Source organism: Talpa occidentalis, unplaced genomic scaffold (genome assembly GCF_014898055.3).
Source record: "Talpa occidentalis isolate TD23 unplaced genomic scaffold, MPIMG_talOcc4v2.1 talOcc4.13, whole genome shotgun sequence".
Taxonomy (NCBI): Eukaryota; Metazoa; Chordata; class Mammalia; order Eulipotyphla; family Talpidae; genus Talpa; species Talpa occidentalis.
The window spans coordinates 54,988,843-55,007,504 of NW_023601322.1; the positions used below are offsets into that span (position 1 = coordinate 54,988,843).

An 18,662-nucleotide genomic window follows, 5' to 3' on the forward strand; every position below is an offset into this window, starting at 1 on the left:
GTTTTCTAATCTCCAAAGACAACAAACTCAAAGTAAAAGAAAGGGAAAGAATGCAAGTGAATGATAACCTAAGTTCCAAAAACAGTTATATCAGATAAATAGGTAATAAGAGATAATAATGGGAAATCCATCAAGAATATATAAATAACACTCACCATATATATATATATATATATATATATACACACACACACACACACACATATGTGCATGTGTGTGTGTATACAGGACATAGGGACACCAAATTTAACTTTAACAGACTGAATGGGAGATATTGACAATAGTAGTAGTAGACTGTAATGACCTACATAAATGTATGGATAAGTAATCCGGACAAAAAATTAACAAGGGATCATTCTTCTCAAGGGCACATGAAACATCCTCAAGGATAGATTGTTCAATTTTTATTAAATTGTAAAAAATAGTTCTTCAAATCTCAAGATTACTTGGCTGAGTGTGGTGTTTCTATTAAATAACTGGGCTAATCCCTGAACACACCACTGTCATTGAGTCAATTTTTTTCTCTAAAGAGACAGAGTCACGGTTTTTTTCTTGCTTCAAAATATGTGTTAATATTTTTAGAAAGACATTTTGTACATCTTAACCAATGGGTGTTATTGCTTAAAATCTTAAATTAAGTCAAACTTATTCACTAAGATTAGCTCTTTTTAATTGGTGAAATAATCTGAAGTAGTAGATTTTCCTAGGGCTTTAGATGATGAGGCACCATGTACCCATTAAATATATCCAGTAATGATTAGTATCACAATGCTGGCAACACATAACCTATTTCCAAGGCTTGAGTGCTACCCATTCTGGTCTCAGTGAGTGTAGCTTTCTAATATTACAAATCTCAATATTGAATGTTAGAAGTAATTGATTGTGATCTTCCACAAAGTAAATTTCTGCAGTGTTTAAATTATGGGCTGAAGATTTATGGAAAAATATCCTATGGCATCTCTAGAGAGACAATGACCTAAGATACTTCAATTGAATATATTTACCAGATTTTTTTATTGAAGAGTTCCAGGAAAAATAAATTAATAAAATTACGCATTATTCTATTAAGAGATATTAGTGTATGCTGGCTTAACAGTGCAACACAGTTTGATCCCCAGCCAGGGAGCTGACCCACATGGGACAGCAGGCTTCTCCTTCAGCACCTACTGCTCCCCTTAGCAGTGTATTTCAGTAGATCTGCCTGTTCTGTCCTCCATTCTGGTGAATCTTCTCACCCCCTGCAACTCTGGCCTGCACCCCAGTTCTTGTATGCTTAAATAAATAAATCTTTTTTAAAAAAGATTGATAAGAGAAGTAAAAAGTTTAGTAATAATAGGAGTACCTATTATAAAAACTAAGCTTGAATATAGTTTATAGAGTAGGAACAGTGAGTCATTGAGACTGTTCATGGTGTCTATGAGCAGAGGAAGGACAATTCTTTCAACATTCAATAGATGTATTTCTGTGACTTTATAAATACGTGCTCTTGGAAGTGCCTTATTGGGAATTCACTCAGTGAAACAGAGAACTTTTCTTTTTTTTTTTTCAGTTGTGCAAATACCATGAAAGACCATGCAGAGTGACGGTACAGGACCAAATCTTCAGAGGGTGGTGCTTATCCAGCCCTCACAGGACCCTAAAACTTGATCCATTAACAGAATAAGTCAATTATTTATTTACATTTATGCTTGTCCTGGAGACCCAGGGAAGGTCTGAGGTCCAGGGCCATCTCTCCTCCCTTTTCCTCCCTCTCTTTCTACCTCCTTCTCACCTTCTTTCACTTCCTCAGTTCTGTCCCTTCTTGCCTCTCCTTGCCTCTCTTCTACCTCCTTTCCTTGCCTTCCCTTTTTCTTCTTTATTTTCTCCCCATTCTTCCACCATGTGGCCATCTTTATCTCTCCAAGACTACCTGCCCAGGCCCTCAGCCCTGCCTCCCACAGGTTTAACCTCCATGGACAGGGAGGCAGAAAGAAGTCTTCAGACCAGGGAGCACTTAGTGTTCTTGTCACTGAGTTTTCAACTCAGTGCTGGGGAGCTTGTTGCTTTTTCTCGATCTCTGGCCTTCTGACTTGAGCAAGATGTCCCAGGCCAGGGAACTAAAGGCCCCATCCACATTCACATTGGATTTAACACTTGTCTCAAAAAACCGGATTCCATGTTCCCAAGCCAACTTATCAACCTGCTCCTTCTGTACCTTCCTCTTGGCCTCCATGTCACACTTGTTCCCCAGCAAGAGACGCTCCACCCCAGCCAAGGCATTCTCTTTGATGCTCTTCATCCCGTTCTGAGTATTCTCAAAGTATTTCTCATCTGTGATGTCATATACTAGGATAATGCCCATGGCTCCATGGTAATAGGCAGTAGTTATCATCTTGAATGGCTCTTGACCAGCAGTGTCCCAGACTTGTCCCAGACTTGATCTTTTTTCCTCTCCATATCAACAGTGCAGATCTTGAAATCAATTCCGATGGTGGAGATGTAAGTACTGTTGAAGTTGTCCTCTGCGAAGCGAATGATGAGACAAGACTTGCCCACCCCTGAGTCCCTGATCAGCAGCAACTTGAAGAGGTGGTTGTAGGCTTTGGTCATGGCGAACACTGGGGAAGCCGGGGGAGGGGTGGGGAGGCACTGGACACTGGCAGGTGGGATTGGAGGGTTGGCAGATGAGCCCAAGGAACTTTTCTTAATAAACAAAAGTGACAATCATTTGGCCAGATTCATTTCAAATCAGAAATAAAGAGAAGACATTACAATGGACACCACAGAAATATAAAAATTATGAGACTACTATGGGCATCTCTATATCAACAAAAAGACAACACAGAGGAAATGGATCCATTCATTGAATTACACATCATCCCAAGACTGCATCATGAAGAAACAGAAAATCTAAACAGACTGATCACAAGTATAAAAAAATTGAAACAGTAATCAAAACTCCCCCAAAATAAAACTGAGCCAAATGGTTTCATCACTAATCCTCCTAAAACTCTTCCAAATAGGAAAGAATCTGGACCTCCCTAGTGGTGCAAGTCATTGAGATGCAACCTATCAAGCTATCTGGAGCCACTGCAGCACCAGTTCTATCCCCAGGCATGCAGCTACCCACATGGTGCAGCAGGCCTCTCCTTCCACACCCACTGCTCCCTTCAGTCAGTCTGCATTTTCTGCACCCCACTCTGTCTCTGGTGAATCCTCTCACTCCCTGCACCTCTGGCCTGTACCCCAGTTCTTGTATGCATAAATAAATAAATAAATCTTTTTTTTTAAAAAGGAAAGAATCTTTCCTAACTCTTTGATGACAAAGGCATGATGTCGATGTAACAATCAGACAAGGCTTCACAATAAAAAATGAAAATTACAATACACTACTTCTGATAAACATAAATGCAAAAATCCTCTATGAAATATTAATAAACCAATTTTTTATTATAAATTTTATTTTTATGTTCCCCATACAATTGCAACCCCCTTATTTTGACCCCAGTCCCTCCCCTCCCTGCCCCCCAACCTCATAGAGAGTCTCTGGTTCATAGTTGTTTGTTGATTTTGATTTTCACTTTCTTATAGTTATTCTTTTTCCTGGTCCCTTATTTAAGTTCTCTAGATTCCTGCTATGAGTGAGACCATCCGGTATTTTTCTTTTTCTTTCTGGCTTATTTCGCTGAGCATGATCCCTTCCAGCGCCATCCATGTTGCTGCAAATTGCATGTGTTTATCTTTTTTGAATGCTGAGTAATATTCCATGGTGTATATGTACCACATCTTCTTGATCCAGTCATCTATTTTTGGGCATTTGGGTTGTTTCCATAGCTTAGCTATTGTAAACAGTGCTGCTATAAACATAGGGGTGCAGGTGCTCTTTGGAATTGATATTTCTGTGTCCTTTGGGTAAATACCTAGGAGTGGAATTGCTGGATCATATGGAAGCTCTATGTTTAGTAGGTCCAGAAATCTCCACACAGTTCTCCATAGTGGTTGGACCAGTTTGCACTCCCACCAACAGTGCAGGAGAGTTCCTTTTTCTCCACACCCTCACCAATATTTGTTGTTGCTAGTTTTTTTAATATGTGCCATTCTCACTGGTGTGAGATGGTATCTCATTGTATTTTTGATTTGCATTTCCCTGATTACAAGTGATGTTGAACATTTTTTCATATGCCAGTTGACCATTTGTATTTCCTCTTCAGGGAATCTTCTTTTTAGCTCTTCTGCCCATTTTTTGACTGGTTTATTTTCTTTGTTGTTGTTGAGTCTCATCAGCTCTTTGTAGATTTTTGTGATCTGTCCTTTATCATTAGTGTTGTGTGCAAAAATGTTCTCCCAGTCGGTGGGGTTTCTCTTTGTTTTTGTTATTGTCTCTTTTGCTGTGCAGAAGTTCTTTAATTTGATGTGATGTAGTCCCAGCTGTTTATCTTTGCCTTCACTATCACTGCTTTGGGTGATGTGTCTGTAAAGATGTCTTTGATGTGCATATCACATAGTGTTTCACCTATATTCCCTTCTATGTATTTTATGGTTTCAGGTCTTATGTCTAGTTCTTTAATCCATTTTGAGTTGGTAATAAACCAAAATTGTAACTGAGTCTAAATGGTTACATTTATCTCAGAGTACAAAAGGAAACGAAGAGTCACTGGTAATGAAAGAAATCACAATTGCTCCTTTGGCTTCCAAGGAGACTTAATGAGAAAAAGCTGAAACTCCATGAAAAAATGCACTCCTTTGGAAAGTTCAACTTGTAGAATTACATATATGTGCTCTGCTCCAGAAAGTAAGAAAAATACAGAGATATCTCAGTTCTGTGTTGTGTCACTTTTTTTAAAGATTTTTTAATTTTATTTATTTATATAAATACTGGGTACAGTCAGAAGTGCGGGAAGGTGAGAGAATTCACCAGAGCCAGAGCAGGGAACAGAACAGGCAGACCAATGAAATACACTGCTGAGGGGAGCAGCAGGCATGGAAGGAGAGGTCTGAGCACCATGTTGGACACTCACCGGTGGCCAGGGATTAAAATGGCACTGCAGAGGCTGTGGGCAGCTTTGCAGCCCAGAGCTCAACTGCTGCACCACGGGGAAGGCCCATGTTGTGTCACTTTTTATGAGAAAAATCTGGCAAATGCCCAAAGAGGAAAGTTGCCATAAAAGAGGATGAAAAGAAGAAAATCCAGAAATAAACCCACAGATTTATGGTCAACTAATCTTTGACAAAGGAGCAAAGACTATGCATTGGAGCAAAGAAAGTTTGTTCAATAAATGGTGCTGGGAAAACTGGGTCGCTACATGCAAAAGAATGAAGATTGACCACTACCTCACACCATACACAAAAATCAACTCAAAATGGATTAAAGAACTAGACATAAGACCTGAAACCATAAAATATATAGAAGGAAATATAGGCGAAACACTACGTGATTTGCACATCAAAGACATCTTTACAGACACATCACACAAAGCAGTGATAGTAAAAGCAAAGATAAACAGCTGGGACTACATCAAATTAAAGAGCTTCTGCACAGCAAAAGAGACAATAACAAAAACAAAGAGAAACCCCACCAACTGGGAGAACATATTTGCACCCAACAATAAAGGACTGATCACAAAAATCTGCAAAGAGCTGATGAGACTCAACAGAAACAAAGAAAATAATCCAGTCAAAAAATGGGCAGAAGAGCTAAAAAGAAACTTCTCTGAAGAGGAAATGCAAATGGCCAATAGGCATATGAAAAAATGTTCAACATCACTTGTAATCAGGGAAATGCAAATCAAAACTACCATGAGATACCATCTCACACCAGTGAGAATGGCACATATTAAAAAAACTAGCAACAACAAGTGTTGGCGAGGGTGTGGAGAAAAAGGAACTCTCCTGCACTGTTGGTGGGAGTGCAAACTGGTCCAACCACTATGGAGAGCTGTGTGGAGATTTCTGGACCTACTAAACATAGAGCTTCCATATGATCCAGCAATTCCACTCCTAGGTATTTACCCAAAGGACACAGAGACATCAATTCCAAAGAACACCTGCACCCCTATGTTTATAGCAGCACTGTTTACAATAGCTAAGCTATGGAAACAGCCCAAATGCCCAAAAATAGATGACTGGATCAAGAAGATGTGGTACATATATACCATGGAATATTACTCAGCATTCAAAAAAGATAAACACATGCAATTTGCAGCAACATGGATGGCGCTGGAAGGGATCATGCTCAGCGAAATAAGCCAAAAAGAAAAAGAAAAATACCAGATGGTCTCACTCATAGCAGGAATCTAGAAAAGTTAAATAAGGGACCAGGAAAATGAATAACTATAAGAAAGTGAAAATCAAAATCAACAAAAAACTATGAACCAGAGACACTTTTAGGGGGCGGGGGTGGGAGGGGAGGGATTGGGGTCAGAATGGGGGGGCTGCAATTGTATGGGGAATATAAAAATAAAATTTATTATTTAAAAAAAAAATAAATAACGTCCAATTCTGGGTGCTAAAAAAAAAAAAAATGATGAAAAGAGAGGAAAGCTCAGAGCCCTGCTATCCTCCCCCACTCACAAAGCTGGTACACTCCAATCAACAGAAAGAAAAACAACAACAGTAACAACAACAACAATGAGGACAAACTACACATCAAGCAGGTCTGTGAGTGGAAAGGAATTATTGCAGGCACCGCACCACGAAAACAGGAACTGTGGAGAACCGTGTGGGAATAGCCACCCAGGTGAGCAAATGGCTCCCAACATGAGTAGAGGAAGATAAGGACTCCTCCTCAGAGAGACCTGCAAATAGCCCAAGGCTAGCCAGCCAGTAAGCTTCTGCGGAAAAATGTGCATGTGAGCTCTAAAAGCATACGTGGATCGTGGCTGCCCAGATCCCTGTGCCAGCGACCTAGGTTCATGGGGAGACATGTGGGAACCATCACTGAGGTGAATGACCTTCACTGAATAATCAAAAACTAGGTTCTCTGACACCAGAGAAGGGTGCAAAAGTGCCATTTCTGCAGACACTGAACTGGGCTTCTGCCCACATCCTGGATCTGAAGGCTTCAGAACTGAGACTTAGACATGAAATTTGGGGTGTGGAATCCCAACGATGTGTGGCACAGGGCAGACACAGAACCACACACCATCGAGTCATTCCACACCACCCTCAACCCAGTTCCCTGGAGATCCACGGGGGGAAAAGCACAGCTCTGGAAGGACACTAGGAAAGATCTCTGGCGCTACCTAATGATCAGGACAAAATCACCAACTTCCTAATAGTTGGAAATCAGGGTTTCCAAAACCACCATCAGGCTCTGAGAAGGGGGTGGGCCATGCAAACGGGGGTAAGAAGGGAAACAAGGCATGAAGAAAGACCACATTCTGGAATTGAGAGCCCTAAGCACAGGATTTAGGGCGTGGGGTGTGCCATAAAAGTGGGCACTGCACGAGGTGACAGCTGTCATTATGAATGTGAGACCCTGAGAGTGAGAACTAGAGCACAGAATTCAGGGCACGGGATACACACAGCCGCGGGCACAACACTGGGTGAACACGGGGCAGAAATAGCACCCAGCATGAGCAATAGCCCCCACCCCAGTTTCTCAGAGAACAACAGGGGAAAAAAACAGGTCTGCAAGTACAGGTCTTCAGCGCCACCTAGTAACCAGAGGAAGATCACCAACTAACCGATTCCCTGCTGGAACTGAGTAAATACTGAGGGAGGGAACTGTAAGAGACAGTGCCCAGCAACACAACCACATCATCAACACCCTGGTGGAGTTTTGGCCTATCAGTGCTGGTCTTAGTCTGGTAAACAGTTTCGACATCCCTGAAAGAACAATCCAAAGAGATGCCCTCGAACACCAGTGGCACAATGTCCCAATGCATAGAACTAATTAGAAAGCAAACAGCAGGAAGAAGGAAAAATATAAATAACCAAGCAAGCCTGCAGGAGGACACACCGCAAAAAGAAAATCAGTCACCAGAACTCAACAAGAATGACATGGAAGAACTTCTCTGCCTGTCAGATAGAGAATTAATAATCATCATGATTAAAAAGTATGAGATGAGACAATCAAAAAACTGAAGAACAAAAATGAGACCTTAAGGAAGGAAATAACGAAAAGGAGGAGACTAAAAGATTGCTCGAGGAGACAAAGAGCTCTTGGAAAAGCATTGAAAACAGGGACTGAGGAAATGGAACAAAGGATCAATACAATTGAAGATACAGAAATAGAAAGAAACAAAAGAGGAAAAGACAGAGAAGTGCAAAGGAAGAAGAACGAATATACCCTTAGACAATTATCATACTCCATGAAGAAAGGAAATATAAAAGTTATAGCATTCCAGAAAGTAAGTAGAGAGACAAAGGATATGAGAAATTATTCAAGAAGATAATGAAGAAAACTTCCCAAGTATGAAAAAAGGAGACAGATATAGACTTACAAGAAGCAAGAAGAACACCCAATTACCACAATGAAAAGAAAAGTACAGCAAGACACATAGTAGTAAAACTTGCAAGAGTCCAAGACAAGAAAAAATAATGAAACTGGCAAGGGGGAAGAAACAAAAGGCTTATAAGGGAAAATCAATCAGGTTAAGTTCAGACATCTCTGAAAAAACATTACGGTCAAGAAGAGAATGGAGTAACATATTCAATATACTTTGAGAGAGCAAATGCCAACCAAGAATACTTTACCCTGCAAAGCTCTCCTTTCTCTATGAAAAGAAAATATGGAGCTTCTCAGACAAACAGAAACTCCAGATAAACTTTAGTTGTAACAAACTTTATTACAACTAAAGTTTATTACAACTAAACCCCCACTCCAAAAATTTCTACCAGAAGTCCTAAAGACAAAACCAACAGAGGAATGATCAAGAAAAACAGAAAAATGAGGAATAAAATCACAAAAAATTGGCAAACACAGATACCAACATATCAATATAAACTCTAAATGTAAATGGATTAAGTGCATCAATAAAAAGACACAGAGTAACGGGCTAGATTAAAAAACAAAATCCAAACTTCTGCTGTCTCCAGAAAACACATTTAACCACAAAAGATAAACACAGACTGAAAGAAAAAGGTTGGAAAACAATCCTACAAGCAAATGGACCAAAAAAGAAGAAATAGACTTCAAATTAAAAAAAGTAAAAAGAAACATAGACGGACACTACATTATGATGAAGGGGACAATACATCAGGAAGATATAACAATCATCAACATATACTCACCAAATGAAGGAGCACCAAAATACATTAGACAGTTATTATCAGCTCTGAAAGTGGATATTAAAGAAAATACATATATAGTGGGAGACTTAAACACTCCACTCGCCAATGGGCAGAACAATGAGACAAAAAGGAAATAAAGACACTAGAGCCCTAAATAAAGACATAGAAAACATGGACTGAACAGACATCTATACTACACTGCACCCAAAATATACGAGTACACATTTTTCTCAAGTGCACACATATCATTCTCCAGAATCGATCACAGCCAAAGAGACATTAACCAAAACAGAGAGACACCCATTGATTGGGAAAAAAATCTTTGCACTCCAGTCAACTGATAAGGGACTGATCACAAAGATATACAAAGAACTCAAAGGGCTCAACAAAAACAAAATAAACAATCCAGTCAAGAAATGGGCAGAAGAACTCAAAAGACATTTCTCCAAAGAGGAAATGCAAATGACCAACAGGCATATGAAAAAATGTTCAACATCCCTTATCCTCAGGGAAATGTAAATCAAAACTGCAATGAGATATCACCTTACACCAGTAAGAATGGCACACATCAAAAAAACAAGCTATAACAAATGTTGGCAAGGATGCATTGAAAAAGGGATACTCCTGGGAGAGATGACATCAACATGCCGCGAGGAAAAACTGCGAGTAAGACCTCCCATTAAAAAAAGTTAATAGGGAGGAAAAGCGGCAGGTCCCTAAGAGAACTGGGACATGGAAGATAAATGGGCAACTCTGGCAAACTGCCCAAAGAAGAGGACTAGAAGGGAGGAAAGCTCAGAACCCTGCTACCCTCCCCCACCCACAAAGTCAGCATTCTCCAACAGAAAGGAAGGGAAAAAAAAAACCTGAAACAACCAACAAGAACAAACTACTCATCAAGCAGGACTGTGGGTGGAAAGGAACTATTTCAGCCACCGCACCCTGTGAACTGGAACTGTGGAGAACCCTGCAGGATTCACCATGGAGGTGAGTGAATGGCTTCGGGTGCCACTGGAGAAAAATAAAGACTCCCAGGCTTGTTCAGAAAAAACGGCCCGCTTGAAAAGCATATGCAGATAGGGGCTGCCCAGATCCCCGCGCCTGCGACCTAGGCTTGCAGGGAGATGCGCACAGGGGCCCTCATTGAGGTGAATGTCCCTCACTGAGTAATCAGAAACCAGGCGCCCTGACAAGGGAGCGGGGTGCAAAAGGCGCCATTTCTGTTGACACTGAACTGGGCTACAGCCCGCATCCTGGACCTGAGGGCTTTGGGAAATGAGACCCGGGGCACAAAATTTGGGGCGTGGGATCCCCACCACGGTGGGGCACAAGGCAGACACAGCACCCCCATGCCGTTGAGGCTCTCCACGACAATCCCACTCTGTTCCCCCTTACCCATGGGCTTGAAAAGAATTCCCAAAGGACACTAGGGATGGTCTCTGGCGCCACCTAGCGACCAAAAAAAAAATCACCAACACCCTATAGTTGGAAACCAGGGATCACAAAAACACCCTCTGGCACTGAGAGAGGGTGGGCCACGCAAACTGGGGTAAGGAGGGAAATAAGGCGTGGAGCAAGACCCCATCCTGGAACTGATAGTTAGGCACAGAATGCGGGGCGTGGGACGCGTCATAGCAGCGGGCACTGCAAGGGGTGAGAGCCAGTGTTTTGGATCTGATAGCCCTGTAACTGAGAACTAGAGTGCAGATTTCAGGGCGTGGGATGCACACAGCTGCAGGCACAACACCTGGTGAACACAGGTCAGACACAGCACCTGGCTTGAATAAGAGCCCCTGTGTTGTGGGGCTTCCCTGCACTCCCCCTCCTCTACTCAGAGAACCACTGGGAAAAAGCACAGGTCAGCAAGTACAGGTCTCTGGTGCCACCTCGTGACCAGAACTAAATCACCAACTAGTTGATTCCCTGTTGGAACTGAGTAAATACAGAGGGAGGGAACCGTAAAAGACAGAGCCCAGCAACACAGCATCAACACCCTGGTGGAGTTTTGGCCTACCAGTGCTGGGCCCAGCCTGGTAAACAGTTTCCAACACCCCTAAAGGAACACTCCAAAGAGATGCCCGCCAACTTCAGTGGCACAACGTCCCAACGCATAGAACGAATTAGAAAGCAAATGACAGGGAGAAGAAAAAAATATAAATAACAAAGCAAGCAAGCAGAGGACACACCACAGAAAGAAACACAGTCACCAGAGCTCAACGATGACATGGAAGAACTACTCAGCCTATAAGGTAGAGAATTAATAGTCATGCTGATTAAAAAGAAGAAAGAAAACAAAAAGGAAAAAAATGAGTTGAGACAAATAATCACTGAACAGAAGAATGAAATTGAGACCTTAAGAAAGGAAAGAAAAGAAATGCAGGAGATTAAAAGATTACTATAGGAGATAAAGAACTCTGGGAAAAGTAATGAAAACAGAATCAATGAAAGGGAAGAATGGATAAGTACTCTTGAAGATACAGAAATAAAAAGAGCCAAGAGAAAAAAGGAGAGAGAAGTGCAAATGAATAAGTATGTTGAGACTCTTAGACAATTATCAGACTCCATGAAGAGACGAAATGTAAGAGTAATAGGCATTCCAGAAGGTGAGAAGAGAGACAAAGGAACTGAGAAATTATTCAAGGAGATAATTGAAGAAAATTTCCCAAGAATGTTAAAGGAGATGAATATAGACATACAGGAAGTGAGAACTCCCAATTACCATAATGAAAAGAAAACTACAGCAAGACACCTAACAGTAAAACTTGCAAGAGTCCAAGACAAGGAAAAAATAATGAAACTGGCAAGGGGGAAGAAACAAATAACTTATAAGGGAAAACCAATCAGGTTAACCGAAGACTTCTACAAAGAAGAACATTACGGGCAAGAGGAGAATGGAGTAACATATTCAGAAAACTTCAAGACAGCAAAGGCCAAACAAGAATACTTTACCCTGCGAAGCTCTCCTTTCTCTACGAAGAAAAAATATGGACCTTCTCAGACATACAGAAACACCAGAAATTCATTACAACTAAACACCCACTCCAAAAAATTCTACCAGAAGTCCTAAAGCCAAAACCAACAGAGGAATGAACAAGAAGAACAGAATAATGTGAGGAATATAATCACAAAAAAAAGACAAACAAAATGGCAAACACAGATGCCAACATATCAATATTAACTCTAAATGTAAATGGATTAAACTCATCAGTAAAAAGACACAGAGTAGCAGCCTGGATTAAAACACAAAATCCAAACTTCTGCTGTCTCCAGGAAACACATTAAACCACAAAAGATAAACACAGCTGAAAGTAAAAGGTTGGAAAACAATCCCACAAGCAAATGGAAGAAAAAAGAAGGCAGGAACAGCCATACTTATATCAGATGAAATAGACTTCAAATAAAAAAAGTAAAAAGAGACATAGATGGACACTACATTATGATCAAGGGGACAATACATGAGGAAGATATAACACTCATCAATATACTCACCAATTTAAGGGGCACCAAAATATATTAGACAATTATTATCAGCTCTGAAAATGGATATTAAAGAAAATACATATAGAGTAGGAGACTTCAACACCCCACTCTCACCAATGGACAGATCAACAAGACAAAAAATAAACAAAGACACTAGAGCCCTAAATAATGACGTAGAACTCATGGACTTAACAGACATCTATAGGACACTGCACCCCCAAAAATTTGAATACACATTTTTCTCAAGTGCGCATGGATCATGCTCCAGAATCAACCACATACTGGGCCACAAGACAAACATCAACAGACACATGAAAATCAGAATCATTCCAAATATCTTCTACAATCATAAAGGTATCAAGCTAGAAATAAATCATGAAAAGAAAACAAGGAACCCTCCCACTTCATGGAGATTGAAATCTACACTCCTGGAAGACCCCTGGACTAATGAGGAGATCAAAGAAGAAATTAAAAAATACTTTAAGTTGAATGACAAGGAGGACACCACTTTCCAGAATGTATGGGATGCAGCAAAAGCAGTAATAAGAGGAAAATATATAGCAAAACAGGCTCACATCAACAAACAAGAAAGACTCAGAGAAACAACACAATCTCACATCTCAAAGAACTAGAAATAGAACAACAAAAAACCCTAAATCCAGTAAAAGAAAGGAAATAATAAAAATCAAAGCAGAAATAAAAAAAAATACAAAAGATCAATGAAACCAAAAGTTGGTTCTTTGAAAAAGTAAACAAAATAGACAAATCTCTAGCCAGGCTCACAAAGAAAAAATGGGAGAAAACACATATAAATAGGATTATAAGTGAAAGTGGAGAAATCACAACAGACACAGCAGAAATCAAAAGAATAATAAGAGATTACTATGAACACTTATAAGCAAACAAATTTGACAACCTAGAAGAGATGGACAAATTCCTAGAACTATATAATCATCCAAAGCTGGACAAAGAAGAAATAGAACAACTAAACAGACCAATTACAAGCAGTGAAATTGAAGCAGTAATCAAAGCACTCACCAAAAACAAAAGCCCAGGACCTGATTCTTCACAAATGAATTCTACCAAATGTTCAGCAGTGAATTAGTGCCTATTGTACAAAAACTCTTTCAAAAAATTGAAAAAGAAGGAATACTACCAAATACGTTTTACAAAGCAAACATTACACTAATACCAAAATCCAACAAAGACAGCACAAAAAAAGAAAATTACAAGCCAACCTCCCTAATGAACACTGATGCAAAAATCCTCAACAAAATCCTTGCCAACAGACTCCAACAATGCATCCATAAGATAATTCACCACGACTAAGGAGGATTTATTCCAGGGACACAAGGATGGTAAAATATCTGAAAAATCAGTCAATGTAATCGAACACATCAACAAAAAGAAATATAAAAACCATATGATAATATCAATAGATGCTGAGAAAGCATTTGCCAAAGTACAACACCCATTTATGATAGGCCGTTGAAATTCTTGGGATACAAGGAACACACCTCAACATCATAAAGGCCATATAGGACAAGCCCACAGCCAATATCATTCTCAATGATGAAAAGCTGAAAGCATTCCCATTAAGATCTGGAACAAGACAAGGATGTCCACTCTCACCACTGCTTTCAACATAATACTGGAACTCCTAGGCAGAGCAATAAGACAAGAGAAAGACATACAAGGAATCCAATTAGGCAATGAAGAAGTCAAACTATCACTATTTGCAGATGATATGATAATATACATAGAGAACCCCAAAAACTCCACAGAAAAGCTAATTCAAATCATCAATCAGTTCAGTAAAGTGGCAGGATACAAAATCAACACACAAAAATCAGCAGCCTTCCTATACACAAACAGTAAATATGAAGAAGAAGAAATCAATAAAACCATTACTTTTCTTATTGAAACAAAAAAAATCAAATACTTGGGAATAAATCTAACAAAAGAGGTAAAGGACCTATACAAAGAAAACTATAAAACACTGTTAAAAGAAATAGAAGTAGACAAAAAGAAATGGAAAGACATATCCTGCTCATGGATCGGAAGAATTAACATTATCAAAATGGCCATCCTACCAAAAGCAATCTGCAGATTCAATGCTATTCTAATTAAAATTACAATGTCATGCGTCAAGGAAATAGAAAAAATATTGATAAATTCATATGGAGCCACAAAAAACCCCGAATAGCCAAAACCCTTCTGAAAAAAAAAAAAGGGGGGGGAATGGAGGCATCACTCTCCCAGATGTCAAACTATACAACAAAGCCATAATAATCAAAACTGCATGGTATTGGAACCAGAACAGACACATGGACCAGAGCCAAATAGAAAACCCAGAAAAAACCCCACAGATTTATGGTCAACTAATCTTTAACATAGGAGCAAAGAATATGCATTGGAGCAAAGAAAGTTTGTTCAATAAATGGTGCTGGGAAAACTGGGTCGCCACATGCAAAAGAATGAAACTTCACTACTACCTCACACGATGCAAAAAACCAACTCGAAATGGATTAAAGAACTAGACATAAGACCTGAAACCATAAAATATTAGAAGGAAACATAGGCGAAACATTACATGACATGCACCTCAAAGACATCTTTACAGACACATCACCCAAAGCAATAATAGTGAAGGCAAAAATAAACAGCTGGGACTACATCAAATTAAAGAGCTTCTGCACAGCAAAAGAGACAATAACCAAAACAGAGAAACCCCACCGAATAGGAGAACATTTTTGCACACAACACTAATGATAAAGGACTGATCACAAAAATCTACAAAGAGCTGATGAGACTCAACAAAAACAAAGAAAAAATTCCAGTCAAAAAACGGGCAGAAGAGCTAAAAAGAAAACCCCTGAAGAGGAAATACAAATGGCCAACAGGCATATGAAAAAATGTTCAACATCTCTTGTAATCAGGGAAATTCAAATCAAAAATAGAATGAGATACCATCTTACACCAGTGAGAATGGCACATATTAAAAAACTAGCAACAACAAATGTTGACGAGGGTGTGGAGAAAAAGGAACTCTTCTGCACTGTTGGTGGGAGTGCAAACTGGTCCAACCACTATGGAGAACTGTGTGGAGATTTCTGGACCTACTAAACATAGAGCTTCCATATGATCCAGCAATTCCACTCCTAAGTATTTACCCAAAGGACACAGAAACATCAATTCCAAAGAACACCTGCACCTCTATGTTTATAGCAGCACTATTTACAATAGCTAAGCTTTGGAAACAGCCCAAATGCCCAAAAATAGATGACTGGATCAAGAAGATGTGGTACATATATACCATGGAATATTACTCAACATTCAAAAAAGATAAACACATGCAATTTGCAGCAACATATGGATGGCGCTGGAAGGGATCATGCTCAGCAAAATAAGCCAAAAAGAAAAAGAAAAATACCGGATGGTCTCACTCATAGCAGGAATCTAGAAAAGTTAAATAAGGGACCAGGAAAATGAATAACTATAAGAAAGTGAAAATCAAAATCAACAAAAACTATGAACCAGAGACACTTTTTGGGGGGTGGGGGGCAGGAGGGGAGGGATTGGGATCAGAATGCGGGGGTTTCAAATGTATGGGGAATATAAAAATAAAATTTATTATTTAAAGGAAATATTTATATAAGAAAAGTAATACAAATACTGTCTGTTTTTTTTTACTTTTTAAAAATTTTATTTTTTTATTTTGTATATTTTTTACATCATTTTTCATTTTTGCACAATGTATGCATTTTATCTTGGTTATATTCCCCATACAACTCCCACCCATAGGAAAACACCTTGGTTACTCATGAATCATTAACCCTTAACAACACAAAAGTATTTCATTATGGTTAAGATCAGAGTGCAATTAACAATAGCTTTTAGTCTACAAAAAAAAAAAAAAAAAAAAAGATGTGGTCCATATACACCATGGAATATTACTCAGCATTCAAAAAAGATAAACACATGCAATTTGCAGCAACATGGATGGCGCTGGAAGGGATCATGCTCAGTGAAATAAGCCAGAAAGAAAAAGAAAAATACCGGATGGTCTCACTCATAGCAGGAATCTAGAAAATTTAAATAAGGGACCAGGAAAATGAATAACTATAAGAAAGTGAAAATCAAAATCAACAAAAACTATGAACCAGAGACACTTTTTGGGGTGTGGGGGGCGGGAGGGGAGGGATGGGATCAGAATGGGGGGTTGCAATTGTATGGGGAATATAAAAATAAAATTTATTATTAAAAAAAAAACCCAGCAACCACAAATGTTGGCGAGGATGTGGAGAAAAAGGAACTCTCCTGCACTTTTGGTGGGAGTGCAAACTGGTCCAACCACTATGGAAAACTCTGTGGCGATTCCTCAACCTACCAAAGATAGAGCTTCCATATGATCCAGCAATTCCACTCCTAAGTATTTACCCAAAGGACACAGAAATAGCAATTCCAAAGAGCACCTGCACCCCTATGTTTATAGCAGCACTGTTTACAATAGCTAAGCTTTGGAAACAACCAAAATGCCCAAAAATAGATGACTGGATCAAGAAGATGTGGTACATATACACCATGGAATATTACTCAGCATTCAAAAAAGATAAACACATGCAATTTGCAGCAACATGGATGGCACTGGAAGGGATCATGCTCAATGAAATAAGCCAGAAAGTAAAAGAAAAATACCGGATGGTCTCACTCACAGCAGGAAAACCTAGATAAGGGACCAGGAAAAAGAATAACTATAAGAAAGTGAAAATCAAAATCAACAAACAACTATGAACCAGAGACACACTGTGGGGGTTGGGGTGCAGGGACAAGAGGGATTGGGGTCAAAATAAGGGGGTTTCAATTGTATGGGGAAAATAAAAATAAAATTTAAAAAAAAGAAAAAGGAACACTCCTACATTGCTTATGGGAATGTGAACTCATCCAACCACTGTGGAAAGCTGTCTGGAGGTTCCTCAGTCTACTAAAAATGGAGCTACCATATGATCCGGCAATTCTACTACTAGGGATCTACCCTAGGGACACAAAAACAGTGATTCAAAAGAGCACCTGATCCCCTATGTTTATTGCAGCACTATTTACAATGGGGAAAACTGGAAACAACCCAAATGCCCAAAAATAGATGACTGGATCAAGAAGATGTTGTAAATATACATAATGGAATATTATTTTGCAATCAAAAAAGATAAACTCATGTAATTCATAGCAACGTGGATGGAGTTTGAAGGAATTATGCTCAGTGAAATAAGTCAGAAGGAAAAAGAAAAATATCGGATGGTTTCACTTCTTACAGGAATATAGGGGAACCAAATAAGACATCAGTGTAAAAAAATAATAATAACAGTACAAACCACAATAAAGCAAAAACAGACAATTATAAACCAGAAACATACTGCAGGGGAGGAGGAGGGAGAGGGGAGAGAGGGAGGGAGTGAGGAGCACAGGGGACTGTGGTAATGGAGCTTGGGAGCCTTGGGGAAGGAAATTCTAAGGGGACTCAATCTGAGGGGGTGGGGGAAGCAAATATTGTCTAAAAATGTAAAAAAAATGAAAATGTTAAAATAACCTAAAATAAAATAAACCTTGTTTAGGAGTGCAAAAAAAAAATACTTTGAGTTGAATGACAAGGAGGATACCACTTTCTGGAATGTATGGGATGCAGCAAAAGCAGTAATAACAGGAAAACATATAGCATTACAGACTCACATCAAGAAACAAGAAAGAACCCACAGAAACAACCTAATCTCACATCTCAAAGAGCTAGAAAAAATTGCAAAAACCTCCTAAAGCCAGTAGAAGAAAGGAAATAATGAAAATCAAAGCAGAAATAAATGAAATGGAAATTAAAAAATAATCCAAAAGTTCACTGAAACCAAAAATTGTTTGTTTGAAAAAATATGCAAAATAGACAAACCTCTAGCAAGGCTCACAGAGAAAACACAGATAAA

General features: G+C 39.2%; 1 protein-coding gene and 1 pseudogene across 1 annotated transcript; one reads left to right on the plus strand and one right to left on the minus strand.

Moving 5' to 3' along the window:
- Nucleotides 1-2,005: 2,005 nt before the first annotated feature.
- On the minus strand, nt 2,006-2,589 carry LOC119242848 (ras-related protein Rab-13-like). Its single transcript, XM_037508301.1, is given in 2 exon segments — nt 2,006-2,407; nt 2,410-2,589. Coding segments are annotated over 2 exon segments (582 nt in total).
- Nucleotides 2,590-9,846: 7,257 nt separating this feature from the next.
- Nucleotides 9,847-18,662, plus strand: part of LOC119242849 (40S ribosomal protein S27-like) — a 46,713-nt pseudogene continuing 37,897 nt past the window's right edge.